This window comes from Colias philodice, chromosome 12, assembly GCF_061535455.1.
Source record: "Colias philodice isolate Cphi_HAF_F1 chromosome 12, ilColPhil1 Martin Lab GWU primary, whole genome shotgun sequence".
Classification (NCBI taxonomy): domain Eukaryota; kingdom Metazoa; phylum Arthropoda; class Insecta; order Lepidoptera; family Pieridae; genus Colias; species Colias philodice.
The window spans coordinates 11781743-11803410 of record NC_143097.1 but is presented as its reverse complement, the minus strand read 5'-3'; the positions used below and the strand labels follow the sequence as shown (position 1 = coordinate 11803410).

The 21668-nt window shown below is 38.1% G+C and overlaps 1 protein-coding gene across 6 annotated transcripts in view; it reads left to right on the top strand.

Annotated features, from left to right (window-relative positions):
• dachs (unconventional myosin-IXb-like dachs) overlaps positions 1 to 16249 on the top strand; it is a 38928-nt gene extending 22679 nt beyond the window's left edge. For 5 of the 6 annotated variants that reach the window (XM_089701875.1, XM_089701873.1, XM_089701874.1 and 2 more), the window contains 15 exons: positions 3773 to 4057; positions 4616 to 4797; positions 5261 to 5426; positions 5678 to 5850; positions 6245 to 6444; positions 6771 to 6960; positions 7712 to 7963; positions 10941 to 11177; positions 11465 to 11649; positions 12064 to 12265; positions 12843 to 13091; positions 13523 to 13792; positions 14104 to 14322; positions 14437 to 14613; positions 14869 to 16249. In XM_089701875.1, the coding sequence (XP_089558001.1) occupies positions 3773 to 4057; positions 4616 to 4797; positions 5261 to 5426; positions 5678 to 5850; positions 6245 to 6444; positions 6771 to 6960; positions 7712 to 7963; positions 10941 to 11177; positions 11465 to 11649; positions 12064 to 12265; positions 12843 to 13091; positions 13523 to 13792; positions 14104 to 14322; positions 14437 to 14613; positions 14869 to 14961 (3080 nt within the window). In that variant the 3' untranslated portion in view covers positions 14962 to 16249. The remainder of the gene's footprint in view (positions 1 to 3772; positions 4058 to 4615; positions 4798 to 5260; positions 5427 to 5677; positions 5851 to 6244; positions 6445 to 6770; positions 6961 to 7711; positions 7964 to 10940; positions 11178 to 11464; positions 11650 to 12063; positions 12266 to 12842; positions 13092 to 13522; positions 13793 to 14103; positions 14323 to 14436; positions 14614 to 14868) is intronic. The other variant, XM_089701876.1, reaches the window with a different exon arrangement.
• Positions 16250 to 21668: the final 5419 nt, after the last annotated feature.

The following is a 21668-nucleotide window of genomic DNA, read 5'->3' as shown; positions in this document are numbered from 1 at the left end:
TTATCATAAACATACCCAAATGTCCTTATCACAATGGAACGTGTAACGAGTCTCTGCGGCCGGAGCGCGCGAGATTGTCATCGTTCCGCGAATCCACAGAATTGCTGCTTATCTCGGCTTATCCCACTTACCTTTGTTTTATTTACTACCTTGGAATTAAGTGACGAGCTTTGTCGTAGCTTATAGCGGACGTGTGTCTTTGTAATATTTTGATCGTATACACTCCTTTATCTCTAATTTTATTGTAGGTAAGGATCATAAATCAATGAGTTGTATTATAAATTTTAATAGAAGATCATGTGTGAGCCGTGGTTTCATGCTTAATTTTTTTTAAACTAACACAATTTTATCTTGATATGTCTACCACCTATTTGGGATGAACACATTGGAATTGAACATTCAAACTGCAACAACGAAATTTTTAAGTAGAATTTAAATAATAGTTAGTTTTAACTTTTGAGGTAGGTATGTGAAATGGTGCAGAGAGAGGAATTTAACCACATCCACGAAGTTAATGATGTATCCGATCTTGTATCGATAGCAATAATCGCGTAGATTAGCCACGTGCGCGGGAACACGTCCCCCCCCTCCCCCTCCCCGCGCGCACCACCACCCCGCGCCCCGCGCCGGACCACACCAGCCTCTACTGTTACAGGTTGTTGACCCTTCAAATAACATATCTATATCTTATTTTATGACGAGATGACTTCTTGATACCGTCGCAAAAAGTTCAAACAAATGTTCAAGCTCGTGTGGCTTAGAACTTGAATGTTAAGTTTATAACGTAGCTGTCGGCAAAATAACATGTACATTCATTCTTATGAATAATGAACATATAACATAATATACTAGCAGTGTATGAAGGCATTTTTTTATGTCATAGCTTGGGAAGCGAGCGGATGCGTGATGACAAGCTGTTAACTACATGACAACACATATGGTAGTTTCAATTTATAATACAAGACAAGATATAACGCGATACAGACAGCTTTATTGTCAGAATTGTTAGTTTTTTACATAACTAAGCTTCAAGATACGTGCTTGACGCTTGTTAAACATGAATTCAATTCACACTTGTATATTTCATTAACAAATGCGATATGTTTTTTAAAATGATATGTAACCTATTATTATAATTATATCAAATTAAACTTAAAAAATTGAAATTAGCTTTTTTGGCCGATTCACTGTGGTGAGCGATAATACCTCAGAAGGCATCTATTGATGATCGTCTCATCCAATTATTATATTATTATTAAATAATTTGACCTGCTCTGGTACACTTTTCCTGAGATTGCTCTTTTCCACCATTACGACGATCACTCGGTGATTTGCTTGTATCTCGGGCTGTCGCATCTCATGCGATGAGAATTAGAAAATTGTTACAATTCTCTTTGAATGCCTTCAATTGCGAATTTCTTTAATATAACGACATTACGCAAGCGTTGAGTAAAAGCTTAACTAATTCCATTGTTCGAATAGATACGAGGTGTATGTGTAATGATGAATGAGTATTAACAATACTGCATTGTGTGATGTTGTGCTTTCTGTGTGTGTGTGTGCCTGTAGTTTGTATAAGTATGTACCTATATCGCAGTCATCTCAACATGCTACCAATGCTACCATTACAACTGTGTGAATTTAATAAAACTAGTTTTTTTGCTAAATATATAACAATTCATTACACATTCACATGCGAGTATAGTTTTAAAAAAAATATGAATAATTTATAGAAACAATGAAGCGTTCTATTTAAAATGTTTAGAAACGACACTGAAGTATGTACCTTCTAAAATGTTTTTGTAAAATCATTATTAATCTTTCCACACAACATGGTAATTAATAATTTTAAATCCTACGTTATAATGGAAATATTACTCATGTTTATGAAACTACACGCTCGTCAAAGCTCCTCCCGGGCTGACCTGCGACGGCAAAAATAAAATGTCGTCAAGGAATAATGTATGTTTCTGCTAGTGGAATAATTTTTAAATCGTAAGTGGTTTCGGAGATTTTTGTTACTTTATTATTTAAATAAACAAATATACACTCTTATATAGTGTATCTTTATTTTAAATACTTAGTTACAAAGCAAATAGTTATAAAGTTTAAATAAGGGAACAATCTTTATCATAATTGATATTTTATAACATTTAATAATCATAAAACAGCAGGATATTGCCTTTGATAGTTAATGTTGAATGTGCATAACAAGCGATGAAGTAGAAACCCGCGGCAGTGTGCTGCGGGCTGACCCGCGGCCGAGCCACCGCACTCGCCTCTTAGCCACTGGTACCATTTTTTGCTCAACTTTCATTAACTTTATAATGATTACTTCCTTCTTTTCGTTTCCTATCCGATGTTTTTGTAGTGACCGTGTTTAACAAATTGTTGAAATTGTTCAAAGAAACGTAGGAGGAAAATAGTTATTTACAGCTTCTCAAACAGATGTTACTTTTACCGTTGCGTTCGAGATGATTTTCTCACATAAATTACATTACTACAGTTCTAAAAAAATATATGTTTCTTTAGGTTACTAAACGGTTTACATTTACATGATAAATAAATTCAAAACGCGATCGAAACATAAGATAAGATTAACGTAAATATATGGTATTCAAAGCACACAGCACTGGCATGGCGCGTGAAGTGTGCGATAATTAATATTGTAACGTGAGCCTCCGACGGAAAAACCTGATAACAGCTTTCGTATTCAGAAGGAGCGATCTTCACTATAATAATAAAACGTTACGTTCGTTCTAGCACTGTCAGAGAAGCGGAAATAGGAATTATTATACTATTGTAGTAGGTAAAAACATTTTATGTTATTCAAATACATAGTGACGTATGAAATATATAAATATATATTAAAAATATAAAGCCTTTGTTGTAACTCGATCAAAAAAGTCAATAAGTAGTATAGTCATATAGTACAAACCGCATATTTGGTAGTAACGTATTGAGCTGCGATAAAGTTCTCAGGCTCAACGAGAAAATATTTGAGCAGGGTGATGCAGCGAGATGTCCTTCGATCACGTAACAATAAAAAGGTTTTTGACGCGGCACGTGTGCGGCATTCCACGGCAATCTGGCTCCTGGGCCGAGTGGGACAAGGTCGACATTGGCGCGCACCGGGCGGGCGACCGGTCGAGCCCCGCGCCCCGCACCCGCCGCCCGCACACACACTACTACTACGCAAAGCTGCTATGTTTATTGTGTATCGGATATAACTTTTTAGAAGTATAAGCTTTAAGAGAATATATGTATATGTTGCGAGTTATGCTTTGCAGTTTTTATGAGAGCTGCTCAAGGTACGCGACTCATTCACGATTGCAATCGTTGCATCGCATCCGGCTCGTTAAAATATTTTCTCTGACGTACAGTGAAAGTTTATACAATTTGTCAAGCTTGTTCAAATTTTTATGCTTTAAAAAATATTTGCAGTCATTATTTTTTGTGCAAGATGTAGACGTTGTAATAAAAATAAAAATGTACTTCATTTCAATCTTATCGTAGATCGATCTATGGATCGCATCCATTTCCTCCGACTTATGGAATGCAGTTATTTTCTGCAATAGAGGATGTGAATTGAAAGATTTTTACTTGGTTAAATCCATAAAGCGTGTAGAATTTTTTTTAATTATAATTGCAGTTTAAATTCATAAATTCAATTTCATTAGTATTCAAAAATGCAGGCACATTAGTGTCACAACTTTTTATAAATACTCTAGACATAATATGACGATTATCTATAATTGTTGATAACTTGCAGACGCATCATCCTCGAACGAAGCGGTGCACTTGCAGCGACGGCTGCTAAGCCTCAGTTCGGAGCTGGTGACGCTCCGCAACCATTTGCACGTGGGCGGGGCGGCCGGTGCGGCGGGTGCTGCTGGTGCGGCAGGAGCGGCGGGTGCGGCAGGAGCGGCGGGTGCGGCAGGTGCGGGCGGTGCGGCGAGCGGCGGGCAGCCGGCGGTACCGCCGCGCGCGCCGCTGCTGCTGCCGCCGCCGGCACCCGCGCCGCCGCATCAGGCTCATCCACCTCCACCTCCACCTGGTAAACTAACCACGATATACCTACTTGCCCATTCTATGATATCAAGCTTTATCACGTCAAATAGGTATTAGGTACGTCAAATAATGAAAAAAAAAACATCCGTCTTACGCTTTTTCGATCAGGCCACGTGTTCTGACAAGAGTTTAAGATTTTATACCCAACGCCGCTAAAGAAGTTTTCACTTCAAAAAGACGGGTTGCACTCCGGGAGTGCCGGCAGAAGTGAAAACTTGATTATTAACGTTCAGCATGTTTGATATTTTGGAATGGTAGGTATCCGTCTTACGCATGGAATATAAGGGCTAAAAAAAAAAACATCCGTCTTATGCTTTTTCGATCAGGCCACGTGTCCTGACGCGAGTTTAAGATTTTATACCCAACGCCGCTAAAGAAGTTTTCACTTCAAAAAAAACAAATAATGATACGTTATAGTCATGTTATAGTAATCATTTGTTTCTATTGATTGTCCCAGTTTTAAACTAATGAATAAATCGCATTTAAGGCATAGCTCATGAATTAACGCGATCTTTTCAAAGTATCTAATCGCGTAATGTTCCAGAAGCAAGATGGCGCAGCTCGTCAGGCCCCGCGAGCGCGGCGGCCGCGGCGAGCGGCGCGCCGAGCGGGCCCGCGCCCGCGCCCGGCTGCGACGTCGACGACCTCATCCACCTGCGCGGGCCCCTCACGGAGGACGCGCTCGTACGGGCTCTGCAGACCAGGTTCTACCATAATAAGTTTTATGTGAGTATGCTTCATATATCATGTCATTTTAAGGTTCTTATAACACAAATATTGCTATCAGGATCAAAATTCCTAACGCTGAAAACATGTTTTTAAATCTTTAAAAAATCTTTTCCAAGAGTATTTTCTTCCCAGCACTAAATATATTCCAAAACATATTGGATATCTAGTCAAATACAACATATTTCAGTTACCTACTTATTGCATACTTTGTAGTTATTTTTTTATGTAAGTGAACTTTCATTACTCATCTCACATTCTTAGACATACTATACCTAGCAAATTAAGTTAGATTTATATTACTCATTAGCCTATAGTAAAGGGCTAGATCGTAATTTTCAATAATGATACCTTAGGTTCATTATTTTAGGTAAAAAAAAAAAAAAAAAAAAAAAAAATGTAAGTGAACTTATCTTCGTTTCTCGACTTCTATATTTCTAATTTATGTATAACACAATTTCAGACATCAGTGGGTCCGATCGTCGTGGCGATGAACGCATACACAGACGCAGCCAACGCGCTGACGCCGGGCGCGGCGCGCGCGCAGCGGCCCGAGCTGGCGCGGCTCGTGCACGACGCTGTGCGCCACCAGGCTGATACGGGATGCCCACAAGCTATCATACTATCCGGTGCTCATCATATAATTATTATCAATTGATTATTATTAATGTTAACTTGAATACTGCTGTTATGAAAAATCCTCAATCCAATAGCTTTTCGAAAAATCAATGGGTCAATTGATGAATTGAATCAAAATACGAATTAGCGTAATTTTGTTTATATATTTATATTATTATGTAATAAAATATGTGTATCAACACATAGAATACATTTAAAAAACAATACCAAAGAGCTAACATAATAATAATCTATTGTGCAGGCGTGTCGGGGTCGGGCAAGACGTACGCGTCGATGGTGCTGCTGCGGCGGCTGTTCGACGTGGCGGGCGGCGGGCCCGAGACGGACGCGTTCAAGCACCTCGCCGCCGCCTTCACCGTGCTGCGCTCGCTCGGCACCGCCGCCACGCACGCCAACTCGCACTCCAGCCGCATTGTTAGTTCATGATAATACCTCTAATTACATGTAGTCTGATATGCATTAGCAATATTTAACATTTGATTAATGTGTTCCTCAACTTTAAATTAAGCTTTCAGTTTATAATATGTTACTTATTAAAACAGTCTTATCAGTGTCAGTAATTGTTACAATCTAAATAATATATCATCATATAATATAATATAAATATAACGTACATTTATTACAGAAATGTAACTCCAACAAATTTTTATTCAGAAATAGAAGAAATAGAGCTAGGTAGCTCTATGTGATACTTATAGCTATATCTTTTACATTTTTTTCATAAACTGACTACTAAATAAAGTAAACAGGTATTCAATAGACGTCTATATGTTTTATCTTTTTACACGTGTGTTGTTTGTATTTCCAGGGTCACTTTATCGAAGTGCAAGTGACGGACGGCGCACTGTACCGCACGAAGATCCACTGCTACTTCCTGGACCAGACGCGCGTGGTGCGGCCGCCGGCGGGCGAGCGCAACTACCACATCTTCTACCAGATGCTGGCTGGCTTGTCGGCGGACGAGCGCTCGCAGCTGCACCTCGACCCCTACACGCCGCAAGACTTACGGTTAGCATTTAATAATTTCTCCTATGTGGAACTGCTAATGCCTCCGTTCAGTTTTGTTATACAGTACTTACTAGAACGAATTATTTCACCCCATCATATAAAGTCGCATGCAACAACTAAATACGACAATAACGGTACAGAAATAAACAAAGCAAAGGATAACGTTAATGTTACATTACACCTGAATAGACCAATAATAAATTTTCAGTTGAAAACTCAAACGCAGTTTTCAATGATGTATTTGGAAATGTTGCAATATAGCTAGTATATTGACTTCATAGGACGTTTAAAGACTTGGATCAAAGTAATATGTTTATTTCTGGCAGTTATCTGTCTTCATCTGTGTCACGTCGGTCGGACGCGGAGGACGCGGCGCGGTTCGCGGCGTGGAAGAGCTGCCTGGGCGTGCTCGGCATCCCCTTCCTGGACGTGGTGCGCGTGCTCGCCGCCGTGCTGCTGCTCGGGAACGTCACCTTCACTGACGGCGCGGACGGCACCGCTGAGCCCAGTGGCGAGGTATGTACCTTACCATATACTGTATCCATATCATGGTAGAACAGGTAGGCGTGTAACTCGTAGGCCATCTGATAGTAAGGTCACTCGAAATGACTTGTATCAATGATTGTGTTATTGTACCATCTTTGTAGTAAGTTATGTCGTTATAATGTTATGACGTTCATTTGGGAGCATTGAAGTAGAATTAAAATCGCAGGAAGTCTTTAGAAATAAATCACATTTATAATCGTAAATGTAATCGAATCGGATATCTTATGTCCATAAGTTATGTTATCAATTACTTGTGCCATTATAATAATTGCTTTTAAAAAGTTTATGTACATTCAAGTAAAAATAATAAACACAAGAAAATTACCTAGCAGTCCTCGTGTAAATTACTTTTATCCGACTCTAAGATACATTCTAGGGCAGCTCCAATTTTACAGTTAATTGTTTCCCTCGTATAAGTTTATTGTGAATAACGATTTCATAAAATTGAGTGAATTTACTGGAAAGTGCATTAAGATGAAAAAATGTTTTAGTAGGTTCCTTATAAACTGAAAATCATTCTAGGCAATTTGTAGTTAATTTAAGACGATGTAATAGTTAATTTGACTGTTATGGTGGAGTTTGGTTTTAGGGTGTAGTAACGCTAAAATTAGAAACGTGTAATGCTCGTAGAACATAATAGGAAACTGAAAATATTTAGCTTTTTTCGTTGTAGGTATAATTGTTTATATAATGTGTTTATTAATGCACATGTGCGTCGCAGGCGGAGCTGGCGGCGGCGGGCGCGCTGCTGGGCGTGGGCGCGGCGGCGCTGGTGCGCGGGCTGGGCACGCGCGGCGCGGCGCGGGGCCGGGCGGTGCGCGCGCCCGCCAGCGCCGCCGCCGCCGCCGCCGCGCGCGACGCGCTGGCCAAGGCGCTGTACTGCCGCACCGTCGCCACCATCGTGCGCCGCGCCAACTCGCTCAAGCGCCTCGGCTCTACCCTCGGAACTTTGTCCTCAGACTCTAATGAATCGGTTCGTACTAAATGGCAATTAGAAAGCGTATACTCAGAGGCGGCGTAAGGCATGGGCGACGTGGGCCACCGCCTACGGCCTCGCGGTACAAGGGGCCTCGCGCCTCAATATTTTTTAAAGCGAGAATAAAATAAAATAAAAATAACTACGTTAAAAACAACCGACTTCAAAAACGGAAAAGCAAAAAATAAAAAAGATTGATATTATTAATTACTACTAGGTATGCATCGATACGCCTTTTCGCCGATACGATACCGATACCGATACTCTTATAAAAATATCGGCGATACCGATACCGATACCGATACGCTTAATGTGAATTAAAAAATGAAGGTATGATAAATAAATCACAAGTCAGATTTTTCTTTTATTAATATAAAAAGTAGAGACATAGGTTAATAATAAGGCAATTAAAAATTTTAGTAATTAAAATTAAAATTGATAAGATTTTTGTTTAAAAAACAAAGTAATCTTAAGTTTTGCGGAGAAAGGCGATTTCGCAAGTCGGTTGAATGTCTGGAAAATAGTCTCTCAGATGCAACAGAAGTCAGAACTCATTTGGAAACTAAAGTACTTTTGCGCAATTTTTTTCAAGTTTGGGTATAAAACGTCATTGCGCCAGAAAACGAATGGATCTGCATATCTCGATATATTGGGACAACTCAACAACACACTCACAACTCGTCACTTTACCTCCCGTCACTTTAACTGGCGTCACTTTACCTCCCGTCACTTTAACTTGCGTCACTTTAACTCCCGCCACTTTCACTCACGTTACTTTATCTCCCGTCACTTTAGCTCCCGTCACTTTAACTTCCGTCACTTTAGCTTCCGTCACTTTACCTCCCGTCACTACCTCCCGTCACTTTAACTCGCGTCACTTTACCTCCCGTCACTTTACCTCTTGTCACTTAATTTTGCGTCACTTTAACTCCCGCCACTTTAACTCGCGTCACTTTACCTCCCGTCACTTTAACTTGCGTCACTTTACCTCCCGTCACTTTACTTCCCGTCACTTTAGCTTCGTCATTAATACGTACCTATATCATAAAACGTCATTGCGCCAGAAAACGAATGGATCTGCATCTCGATATATTGGGACAACTCAACAACACACTCACAACTCATCACTTTACCTCCCGTCACTTTACCTCCCGTCACTTTTGTCATTCGTTATTTTAAACTACATTTTAAGTTTCCCTTTATTATCTATAAGTTTCTATTCCCTAAATCGAAATAATTTTGACTTACTTTCACTTTAACTTTAACTCCCGTCACTTTAATGCCCGTCACTTTACCTCCCGTCACTTTAACTCGCGTCACTTTACCTCCCGTCACTTTACCTCCCGCCACTTAAACTTACGTCACTTTAACTCGCGTCACTTTCACTCCCGCCACATTAACTCCCGTCACTTTACTTCCCGTCATTTTTGTCATTCGTTATTTTAAACTACATTTAAAGTTTCCCTTTATTATCTATAAGTTGCTATTCCCTAAATCGAAATAATTTTGACTAACTTTCACTTTAACTTTAACTACCGTCACTTTAATTCCCGACACTTTACCTCCCGTCACTTTAACTCGCGTCACTTTACCTCCCGTCACTTAAACTTGCGTCACTTTAACTCGCGTCACTTTACCTCCCGTCACTTTAACTTCCGTCACTTTAACTAGCGTCCCTTTACCTCCCATCACTTTACCTCCCGTCACTTTAGCTTCCGTCACTTTACCTCCCGCCACATTAACTCCCGTCACTTTACCTCCCGTCACTTTTGTCATTCGTTATTTTAAACTACATTTGAAGTTTCCCTTTATTATCTATAAGTATCTATTCCCTAAATCGAAATAATTTTGACTTTAACTTTCACTTTAACTTTAACTCGCGTCACTTTACCTCCCGTCACTTTTGTCATTCGTTATTTTAAACTAAATTTAAAGTTTCCCTTTATTATCTTTAAGTGTCTATTTATTCCCTAAATCGAAATAATTTTGACTTTAGCTTTCACTTTAACTTTAACTCGCGTCACTTTACCTCCCGTCACTTTTGTCATTCGTTATTTTAAACTACATATAACCCCTCACGCGTCCTACTATAAAATACTGATTTAGTTACGAGCAAATAATGTACGTAGGACGCGTGAAGCTTTAAATTTTCCCTTTATTATCTTTAAGTGTCTATTTATTCCCTAAATCGAAATAATTTTGACTAGCTTTCACTTTAACTTTACCTCCCGTCACTTTAACTTGCGTCACTTTACCTCCCATCACTTTAGCTTCCGTCACTTTACCTCCCGCCACATTAACTCCCGTCACTTTAACTTCCGTCACTACCTCCCGTCACTTTTGTCATGCGTTATTTTAAACTACATTTAAAGTTTCCCTAAGTATCTATACCCTAAATCGAAATAATTTTAACTAACTTTCACTTTAACTTTAACTCCCGCCACTTTCACTCGCGTCACTTTAACTCCCGTCACTTTAGCTCCCGTTACTTTACCTCCCGTCACTTAAAATAACGAAAATAGTATACGGTATACTATTTTCGTTATTTTCACTGATTTTGCTAAACTTCGATAATAATTCATTGACAATTGAATTTCAAACCGTAAAAAATTGCACATTGTGTTGAACGGATGAGATTTATTTTATAAAAATGTGAAAATTATATTTTATTATTTGGTGTTCTAATATATGCGTTGAAGCTTGTTATTTTATATGTTGTTTTTTAGAAATAGAACATGTTATGTGGTCATTTTGAATTTTAAAACATTTTTTTAAATTTAAGGCATGCATGACTCTTATGTTCTTTTACACAAATAAACAAAAATATTCTCAGTACTAACGAACGTTTTAAATACTGTATACTTAGTTAATGACAACTCAATCTCAATCAAAAATTTATTCGTATAAACTTTATGTAACATTTTTTAACTATCATTGGACCACAATCCACAACCAAAGTATTTGTATTGATAAGGTGCACCAAGACGCCGCATCGCGCCGCGCGTCGACGGCCGGCAGCGGCGCGCGGAGCCGAGCGGGCGCGCGCTCGATGGCCGCGCTCAACGACGCCGTGCGACACGCCACCGACGGCTTCGTCGGCATCCTCGACATGTTCGGCTTCGAGGACGCCGCGCCCAGCCGCCTGGAACACTTGTGCGCTAATCTGTGCGCAGAGACCATGCAACACTTCTACAACACTCACGTATTTAAGGTAACTAGATTGTTCTATAAATAAGTAAGAACTAAATTTTATTATCAGCTATTAATTTTATGAATTAATAATATGCACACATAAATATAATATGATAAATCTATCAAGTGTAACGTTCCTACTTAAAAAAAATATGCTCCTTTATTTATTTTTTTTTTAATATTTTTTTCGTTGCATCAACTGTAATGCATATTACACATATGATCAAAAACAGAGGTGGCTTTTTTGAAGAGGTCCAAAAAAAACTTACCCCAGCTGCACCATAATAATGAATAACACTTGAACAGTCGTCAGCGGAGTCGTGCCGCGAGGAGGGCGTGTCGGGCGCGCTGGAGGTGGAGTACGTGGACAACGTGCCGTGCATCGACCTGGTGTCGTCGCTGCGCACGGGCCTGCTCGCCGCGCTCGACGCCGAGTGCGCCGCGCGCGGCTCGCCCGACCAGTACGTCGCTAGGATCAAGACTGCACACAGGTATTCAATTAAAGCCTGCAAAATATGTTATCCAAGTTTCTACAAAATAAGTAATAATTTATCAATGCACTGTTTCAAATGTAATTAATAGGTAATGTTTTTTAAATGTTTATGTTTCCACTTGCTAATCTTTAAATAAAAACTCCGATTATTTAAGGGACCTATGATTGAGTTAAAAATATGGGTAACAAGATACAGAGGCAACTAGTACCTAAATCGTAAATTTATACAAAGATTTTATGAAAAAGTTGAGTTAGTTGTATGCACATATATGTGAACATCGAATCAAATCTTAATTTTTAATTGACTTAACTCAACGAGATAACTTAGTTTAAACATAAACCACTGTAATATATTATTTATCATTTTCATATAGCTAAATATCACAAATGATAATTCTTAATAATTCTCCAGAGGTCACCCGCGTCTGTGCGAGGCGCGGCCGCCGCACCCGCGCCGCTTCGCCGTGCGCCACTACGCGGGCGAGGTCACGTACGACGCGACCGACTTCCTCGATGCCAACCGCGACTCTGTGCCTGATGATCTGCTGGCTGCCTTCGATACGAGGGCTTGCGAATTTGGCTTTGCGACACATCTGTTTGGAGCTGAACTTAAGGTTCAGAATTATACATTTATACTGAATATGGAAGTGTGTAATTTGGCAAAAGTAATGAAAGAGATTCAATGAAACTTGGCAGTGTTATAGCCTACGTAGCAAATAATAAATAAATATTAGCTTTTGTTAAAACTAGTGGATTTTTGATAGGGGATTAACTCCATGTGAAATCAGGACGATGACTAGTAACTAGCATCTATAGGCAAAAAAAAAATCTTGTTTCCAATTAATAATATTATAGATGACAGAGTTACTTCTAAGTTTTTTTCTATAAAAAGACGTGTGGCACTCGGGGACTGCCGCGGTAATTGCGGTAAAGCTATTGCATGCTATGCCTTCAAGCCACTCCTCCACGCCCGTCGGAGTGGGGAGCACAGTATTACAATATTATTTCCTATTGTAATACTGTGGTGGGGAGTGTGAGGTTTTTCGTTACGCAATTTCTAGATTCGGTCCCCGCGCTCAAGGCCCGCTATAGAAGCTATGCAATAGCTTAATAATATTATGTTACGAATAAACTATGCATATGCAAAATAACAGAGTATACAAAGAAGATAATATTCTGGTTTGGTTGCAGGCGCTGTCAGCAGCGGGCGGGCCGTCGGGCGCGCAGTTCCGCGCGTCGCCGACGGCGGGCGGCGCCAGCGCGGCGCCCCCGCCCGGCGCGCCGCTGTCGGGCGCCTCCACGCTCACGCAGGACTTCCACACGCGCCTCGACAACCTGCTGCGCACGCTCGTGCACGCGCGGCCCCACTTCGTGCGCTGCCTGCGGGCCAACGCCACTGAGGCGCCCATGCAGTTCGATAGAGCTACTGTCGCTACGCAGGTACGTGTTGTTAGATAATAATATAACTGTTTATTTGCGGGCCTCCTACAGAAGCAAGGATATCTTTATTAAAAGTGTTTTTTAACATTTCATTACATCAAAGATTTTGAATTTTTATTACAAGAAGAAGATTGAATCAAGATTGTCGATGCCTATTCAAACTACAGCCGTTGTTCACTACCGTACTCAGATCGGTACGTGATAAGAGTTTCTATAATATACTACGTTACCTATACGCTACGGCGGTAGCGGATTCCGCTCTGATCTGAATAGGCCTTTATATTCTTTGAATTTAAAGGCAAAAATATTTTTTTTTTCAATTCAAGTGGAATATTTTTATCTTCTTTGTATCGTATTCTTCTTAAGTGTATTTTTATCTATCACTATCCTGATTTAAAAAAAAAAGTTAAACTGATATATTTGATTGGCAGGTGCGAGCGCTACAAATCCTGGAGACGGTGCAGCTGATGGCGAACGGGTACCCGCACCGCATGCGGTTCCGCGCGTTCGGCGGGCGCTACCGGGCGCTGTGGGCGCGCGGCAAGGAGGAGTGGGCCGAGTGGGACGGCGAGGCGGCGGGCTGCGCGCGCGTGCTGCGGGCCGTGGCGGCCGGCGGCGCGCCGCCCGCACCGCGCTCGCCCGCCGCCGTGCGCTGGGCCATCGGCAAGCGGCACGTCTTCCTCAGCGAGGGGATGAGACAGGTCACTACTAGTTATCGATATAAAACCTATTTTACATTTAACATTAACGAATAAGAACTGACATCTCTGTTGTAATTGGATAAAACAATCGAGCAGATCGATTTCTTATTATTACTAATCAATCAATCATGGAGAGCGTGTTCATTGTTCCTATGTCTTTGCTTGCAGCATTTGAACAATCTATCCTTCATATATGAAACACCTATTTAAGAAAAAATGTAGTTGAGAACAACAATTTCAATTTTTACTGTGCACTTTACAGCTTAAATAGTGTGTGCAAGTTTTATCAATCAAATTGATTGTGCGCACAGGTGTTGGAGCGCATGCGTCGCGCGCGGCGCGCGGCGGCGGCGCAGTGCATCCAGGCGGCGTGGCGGCGGCACCGCGCGCGGCTGGCGGGCGCGCCGCGCCGCCCGCGCCCCGCGCCCATCGCCGGCACGCCGCCGCCCGAGCCGCCGCTCCCGCCCGCGCACTCCAAGTGCGACCCCGCGCTCGTCAAGCGCACCTGCTCGCTCTTCGGCCTCGACTTGGTTAGTTCCCACTTACACAGTTACACTGTTCATTACACATACGTAATGATATTGTTTGTCGTTATATCGAGAAAGGTTAGTGCGATAGTAAAGTGAACGCAGTCGCATGTGCAGGAACGGCCGCCGCCGTTGCCGCCGTCGCGCGCGTACACGGTGTCGAACGGCGTGAAGCTGGGCTACCCGCAGCAGCGCACCGTGGCCGCCGACTGGGACGAGGCGGGCGTGCGCCTGCGCGCCGGCGACACCGTGCTCGCGCTCGGCGCCGCGCCGCGCGGACACGTCACTGTGCAGGTACACCACACTACACAACGTATCACTGCTACATTAGTATAAATATTACCTAAATTTTCCCAGAAATTTCAAGTTACTTGAACAAAAAATACTTACATAATATTTCCTACCTATTTGATAATCGTACTTACATTACGGTTCGTTACAGAATAGCACATATATAATAAAATATAATAATAGGTATCCCAGACCGTTTTTTTGCTAGTAATTTATAAGTATCAACGTAACCTATCATTAACTGTATATTGTATGTAGGTGTGCGGTCGCACAGTGCCGGTGCCGCACAGCGTGCTGGCGCCGCCGCGCGCGCCGCGCCCCGCGCCGCCGCCGCCGCCCGCACCCGCATAGACTTGCTCAGCCGTTAACACAAACACGTACATAATAAACTGTATTAATGAAATCGTTTCACATTCACGATAAGCCGACTCTGCAGAATTCTGTGAAAAAATATAAAACACGAAAAAAAATTCATCATCAATCTTCTTAGACTTACATACTCGTAGGCTAATGACTCAAAACATGACACTGTTGTATGGTTGCTCAATTTCTGAAACAGTTAAATAATGTGTATGTCGATTAATTTCAATACAGGAAATTGAAAAACAGTAATTTCAAAAATCATACCTCACAAAATGGTATTACAATAATTATTAGTACCAGTAATCACGATTGCAAGCAGCCATTTTTCTTGGTTCCATTAACACAGTGTATTGATATCTATAGACAGGACTATTTACTTTACTGAGAAATACATTTACACTACCGATAGTAATAACACGCTACTTTAAATAATGATTCAAGTATTATGACGAGTCCGGGCTGAGGCCTGTGATGACAATCGAAACTGAAAGACTAATCCATACTCAACATGATAACTTATATAAATCTTTGATAATATAAATCGCGTTGTGAACAATCAATGGTGCCTTATTGTAAATAGTAGGTTAAGTATTTATGAGAGCGATGAGATTTGTGCTAGAGCGTGGATGTTCTGTAGTCTGTCACGTGACACGCCTGTAACTTTAGTGGAGAAAGTAAGATATTTTTATCTTTCGGTTAAGTATAAATTTAGAAGGGTCAGTTTTGGTAAGAATCTATAAATAGCGATTAAAAAGCTTAGATATGAAAAGTATTTGTGTTATAAATGTTGAATTCGAATATTTTAAGCCATTTGTAAGCTGACCATATTTTATTTGCAGGATACCTATATTGTATTTTCGTTTATAAAATATTTACATTTAAGTGTAATTTAAAAGAATATTTTCAGTATTTACAATTTACCAACTCACTATAATTACGTACCATATCTAAGACGAATGCTGTTACCTTAAATTACATATTTTTATGGATAATTGTATAAAATTTATGTTTTCTCACACTAACAAATACAATTTCATTGTAACGACAAAATAAGTGTTATAATTTGTATTATTAGTAGATGTATTTCAATATTGCGTTTTTATTTAAATTGAAACATTTCAAACAAATTATTTCATGTATTCTGTATCTGGAATGTAATAAGTGGGGAAATGAAAAAGAAACTCCAAATCAAAGCTTGCCAACATGAGTCTGATACCTTACTGTACTGAGATGGTAACTAGATTAAGGTTATAATAAAAGGCATAATAATTTAAAATAGTTTTATTTACCCATTACAATATAACAGTAAATAAAGTATGGAATGTAAACGCGGCGGCGTCGGGCGGTCTCGCGCTATTCCGGGACCGACTCGTTTATTTGTCACACACGGCGCGATCTGCGAGTTCAATCCACCAAGCAATAACCTCGGTGTTTGAACAATTGAAAAGAAAAGTTTTTGGAGGTAGTTTAATAATGCATGAACATTAACAAAAAGTTTTGAGTTTTGAAAATACCAAATTACTTTTACTTATGAGATCAACGGAAAGTAAATTCAACAATTTAAATACATAATCGATATAACACCATAGCATTAATAATATATTTCCAGAAGGGTTATATAGTTCCCGCATGACGCCACCGCGGGGCGCGGCGGGTCCTTCGTCCGACCACATCGCGTCCAGTTTGCTACACCTATACAATATTATATGAACACACAGCGAACGCCAACACGGTATTCGAGAGACTGTTTTACTATGTATTTATTGACACGTCTGAGCAAAAAATATTAATGAAAGTATTGATATCTTAGACTTTATTTAAAAACACGCTTAATCTCATGAAATTACTGTATTGTCACCGTTGATAAAGTATACTTACAAAATTGGAATTAAAATTTTGTTTACTTTGTTTTAAAGTGGATCAAAATAGTCTTTAGGAGTCGGTTACATACAGGTAAAACTAATAAACGCGTGTTAAAAAGCTCTCGAATCTCGTGTTTCACAGAAAAGCTAGCATTCAATACAGTAACACGTAACAACCCGGCTTCCTACGATAATGTCTACGATAAACTTCATATATTCTCGTTATATCAAACAGTTATAATTTATATAGAGAAGTTTAAATTCCACAACAACTAGAGGTCAGAGCAAACTTGGAAGAATACGATATTTTATATCTTGTAAGGGCCAATTTCATAATAACAATTTGGTAGCATTTATTTGCTATAACATATCATGATCTTAAACAAATTTCATACATTTCATAATTATTCTAGTTTTGCATTTATTGCAATTTCTTGAGTTGATCTATTAAAACATTATAACACAAACTTTTTATAAAAGTACATATTTATAAACAACTTCCAAGTTTGCACCGAGAGATTAATAGCAAAGTCAGACAACAAGATTTAAGGTCCCATCGAATTAAATATACAATAAACATTATTATATTTCGTTGAATTTATGTAAACAATTGAAATTTAATGTCAGTCTGACGGTCAAAAGACATTATGAAGATTCGTTAAATTTTATTGGAATTATTTCATCATAACTTTTTGTTACATAAAAAAGTAATTTCATTTCATTGCAACCGCCAGACCAACATCATAAATGTAAGACAAATCGATACACATTTATAATGTAAAAAATTGATTAAACACTACACTATTCTATGAGATAAATCCAAAAATTCTCAAACTTCTTAAACCTGAGTTTTTCTACAAAATACGTACGAAAGTAATATAATAGGTATGAGCTATAAGTTCTACGTACAGAAGACAGAAGCAAGACATTGGCAGCGCGTCGTTAAGCGGAGGTAGATACGATACTATACAATATTACGATACTAAACTCGATAACTAAGCAAAATTTGGCCGTTTTGCACAATGTCATATGTATTGTATGAGGGAATTCATAAACACTAGAAAATTAATAATACTTTTCACACGCGCAGTTATTTTGTTGCAACTACGGAGTTTCTTGCCTGTTCTTCTCCTGAGAAACTGCTTTCCGAATAGGTGGTTAATGGTAATACTATTTTGACAATTCAATTAGAATAAGCATACAGCCGTACAAATAAACGAGTTATAACATTTTATGCAAAGAATAAACTAAGAATAAGGAAAAATCATACAAATAAACACGAAATAAATGTAACCTAGTATAACTTCGTAATAAGTATTCATACTAATGCTATTCCGTCCTTATTACGGCTACCACCCTAGTATAAGTCTGACATAACCGAGTTATAACATATCTTTTAGTACATTGTGCTGTGTTTTACAAGTTTTAGAAGCAATTTTCAATCTAAATTTGAGATAATAGCAATGAGAGTAATACGAGAAGTAGGAAAAGTTGAGCAAATTAATAATTTCATTACGTACCTATTGAAATGGAAAATTTTGTATGAAATGTCAAAATATACGAAATTATGAAAAACCCTTTTGATATTTATAATGATTTATTTATTTACAACATGCGCCAAACCATACATACATAAAACTTATTTCTAAACTTATCACAATAATATACACTTTCGTTGAAAATATAAATCTTCTAAGCCTGGAGTTGTATGTTTTGAGTACCAGTTATTTGGCAACTCTCTATCTCAAAGTGGGTTTATCTTCTGTTCTCCAGATATTGGATAGCGTTATCTATCATTTGCTTGCATATTTAATGATATACATACATATTTAAATTATTTCCAATAAATATTTAAAAAATAAATAAACAGAACATCGTATGATGAAACTTCACAACAAATTCGACGAAGTCAAACGAGCGTCAGCAAAATGACAGCACCAAGGCTTAAGGCTGCAGTCTAGCAAAATTGCGTTTTCAACAAGTTATTTGACAATTTTTTCCCGGCTAATGAAATGATAAACTGAATTTTTTTTTCTTGTTTATCAATTAGTGTTATATACGCAATGCGCGTGAATTTTTTCACATTTATAAAGTTACTTTATGTTACCTTAATCAGGCCTTCAAGATAAGTCTCTTTCCCCCAAAATCATTTCGAGCTAAGTTTGTGCACTCACTACGTTGCAACCGATTACAATTTACATAATCTGATCAGCGCATTATTATCCTTATATAGTCGTTATTAAAAACTGCTGAATACAATTGCCGAAAAACTTATGATTTTCTTAATTAGAGCGTTATAAATTCATTAAATTTCCCATTTTTTGCCTTACAAAATCGATTGATAAATACTGCTAAAAGTTATTTTTTCCATTAATTTATTCGAGTTGGTTGAAGACCAATGAGTATTAATCCTTTAAAAAAATTTTTTTTGAATTTTGATAATTCTTTAAATATTAAAAAAATATTTAAAATAATAAGGAAAAATCCTAGCGAATTTCTTTAGTCGCGCTCCTTGGGCCGGAGCGTTCTGACGTGTGCTCTACGCTCGATTTTCCTTCATACCGAAGTGAAAGTTGCTCTACTTCATTAAATTTAATATTTTTGTTAATTGATTATTTTTATCTTAGTTTTGTGCAAATATTCGTATTTTTAAACATTTGATTTCGATATGGAAAATAAACGAAAAAAATACGCGTGTAACTACTAGAAAAAAAATTATCTTCGAACATAAAGTTAATGAAACCAAATAGATTGCAAAGGTAATTGGCAACAATTTCTTTATTTTACGGGGTGTCAGTAAAGGGATGTATATTTCTTTAAAACTAAAGTAAGCTCATAAATTTTCTTATAATATAATTTTTTTGAAGTACCAAAAATGTTTATTTTTCGTTTGAGAAATACGAAATATAATATAAACTTGTATTGAGAACTTGAACTTCCCAAGTTCATCCGGGGAAATCCCCATACGGGGAAAATGATTTGTTTACTCCAAAATTGATCCGAGGTGTTTTAATTTTTTCTTCTAGTCATTTTCAACGTAGCGGCATGTTGTTTGATTATTAATTTTGTAACTTAAATACAGGATGTTGGTTTTATATTCTGATCTTACAGACGCGCTGACAAATTTAGTCCACCATTTCTAGTTTAGTCTAACTACAAAACTACCAAAAAACTCTAAGTACCAATATTAAAACGAATGGATTATCATCACATCATCAAAATTCAGTGGGGTTGAGAACTAAACAAACAGAAGTAACAGAGACGCGAAGAATAAAAAAAGAGGACGAAAACGATAATTCGTTGATGCTTTCCCTTTTCGACGTATTGTTAGGGTACATCACCAATCTGCAAAAAACAAAACTGATGATTCCCAATTGCTGATTAAAAATGAAAAACAAATAATCGACAACAGTGGTGAAAATTTGCTGATCACAATGAAACATCCTTCAGTGGTAGCAGATTTACTCATTTAAAATGTATCGGTGAACAGCGTAAAGGAGAGGAGGACAGGAAAACATTATGAATGTGGATGGTGGATTGTATACAGGGTGTAATCGATAAGTATGTGCAGGCGATTATGACGTTATTATTGCAGGTATCAAAAAACTTAAAACTGATATCGAAATTACTTTACCTAATGAGCAAAATGACAATAATAACTTTTTAAAAGTATAACGAGAAATATCTAAAAAATTTACTTTATACACTCCCATATCAAAAAGGGAAAATGGGACTAGTAGAAGTTAAATGTCTAATTCCGGCAAAAGACATGAATGCGGAAGATGCGGTTAAAAAAAAAATTAATATTTGAAATACAATGCAAAAAATAACACTTTTGTCATAGATAAGAATCATGACTATTTTTTCCAAATTCAGGGACAACTAAACGTTGCAGAAGCAGAAGTCTGCTTATTTGCTGTTTGGACTGGAGTGAATCATTCGTTAAAAATAGAATATGTATATAAAATAGAATATATAAAAAAGTATGTAACGTTTAGGCAAAATAAAATGATGGACCATTATTGGATTTTACATAAATTGCCTACTGTCAGAATTGATTGATTCGAGACTTCAGCATTCGATGCCCATCAAGGACCCATCCTATATCATTCAAGCGATTGAAAAAAAAGAGATAAATCCAGTGCAACCGATAAAGCATCAGAATGCTAGCAAAAGATTTATTAGGTTTATCAATATAAATCTATATATTATACATAATATAATAAATCTGTAGAAGACGCGAAGACTGACATCCGCGCGGACGGAGTCGCGGGCGGAAGCTAGTCAGAAATAAATATCTTTTGTTTTCATTTGCGTATTTTTCTATTTTATAATTTTTTAACACAAACATTATGTACATTTTTTTTATTAAATACAAAATTTGTTTATCCGTTTTAGAGTTATGCATTTTGTATGGAAAGCTTATTTTTTTTATATTTCGTCCAAATTTCTTTGTAAAAGTTGATCAGTTATATAAACATGAAGTTGAAGATATCAATAGAAAGTATTCGCAAATTTTGTGTACTGATAAAAAAAAATCACCCGGTGTAATTTTCACGAAAATTGTTTCAAATTGTCATTTTTGGTACTTATTACGAATATTAAATTATACGAATGATTTAATTTTTAAAAATTAAGTGGAGCAACTTTCCCTTAGTACATTTGTATTATTTACATATAGGATGACAGGATGCATTTGTTTGCACTACTAGACCAAGCCCTTAACCGTAGACAATTTCAATGTTTTTCATAATTTTGTGAATGAATTGCGACGTTGCCGCTTCGCGCCTATTGCATAGCGTGAGCATAGATACATCGACGTTATTCCAAATT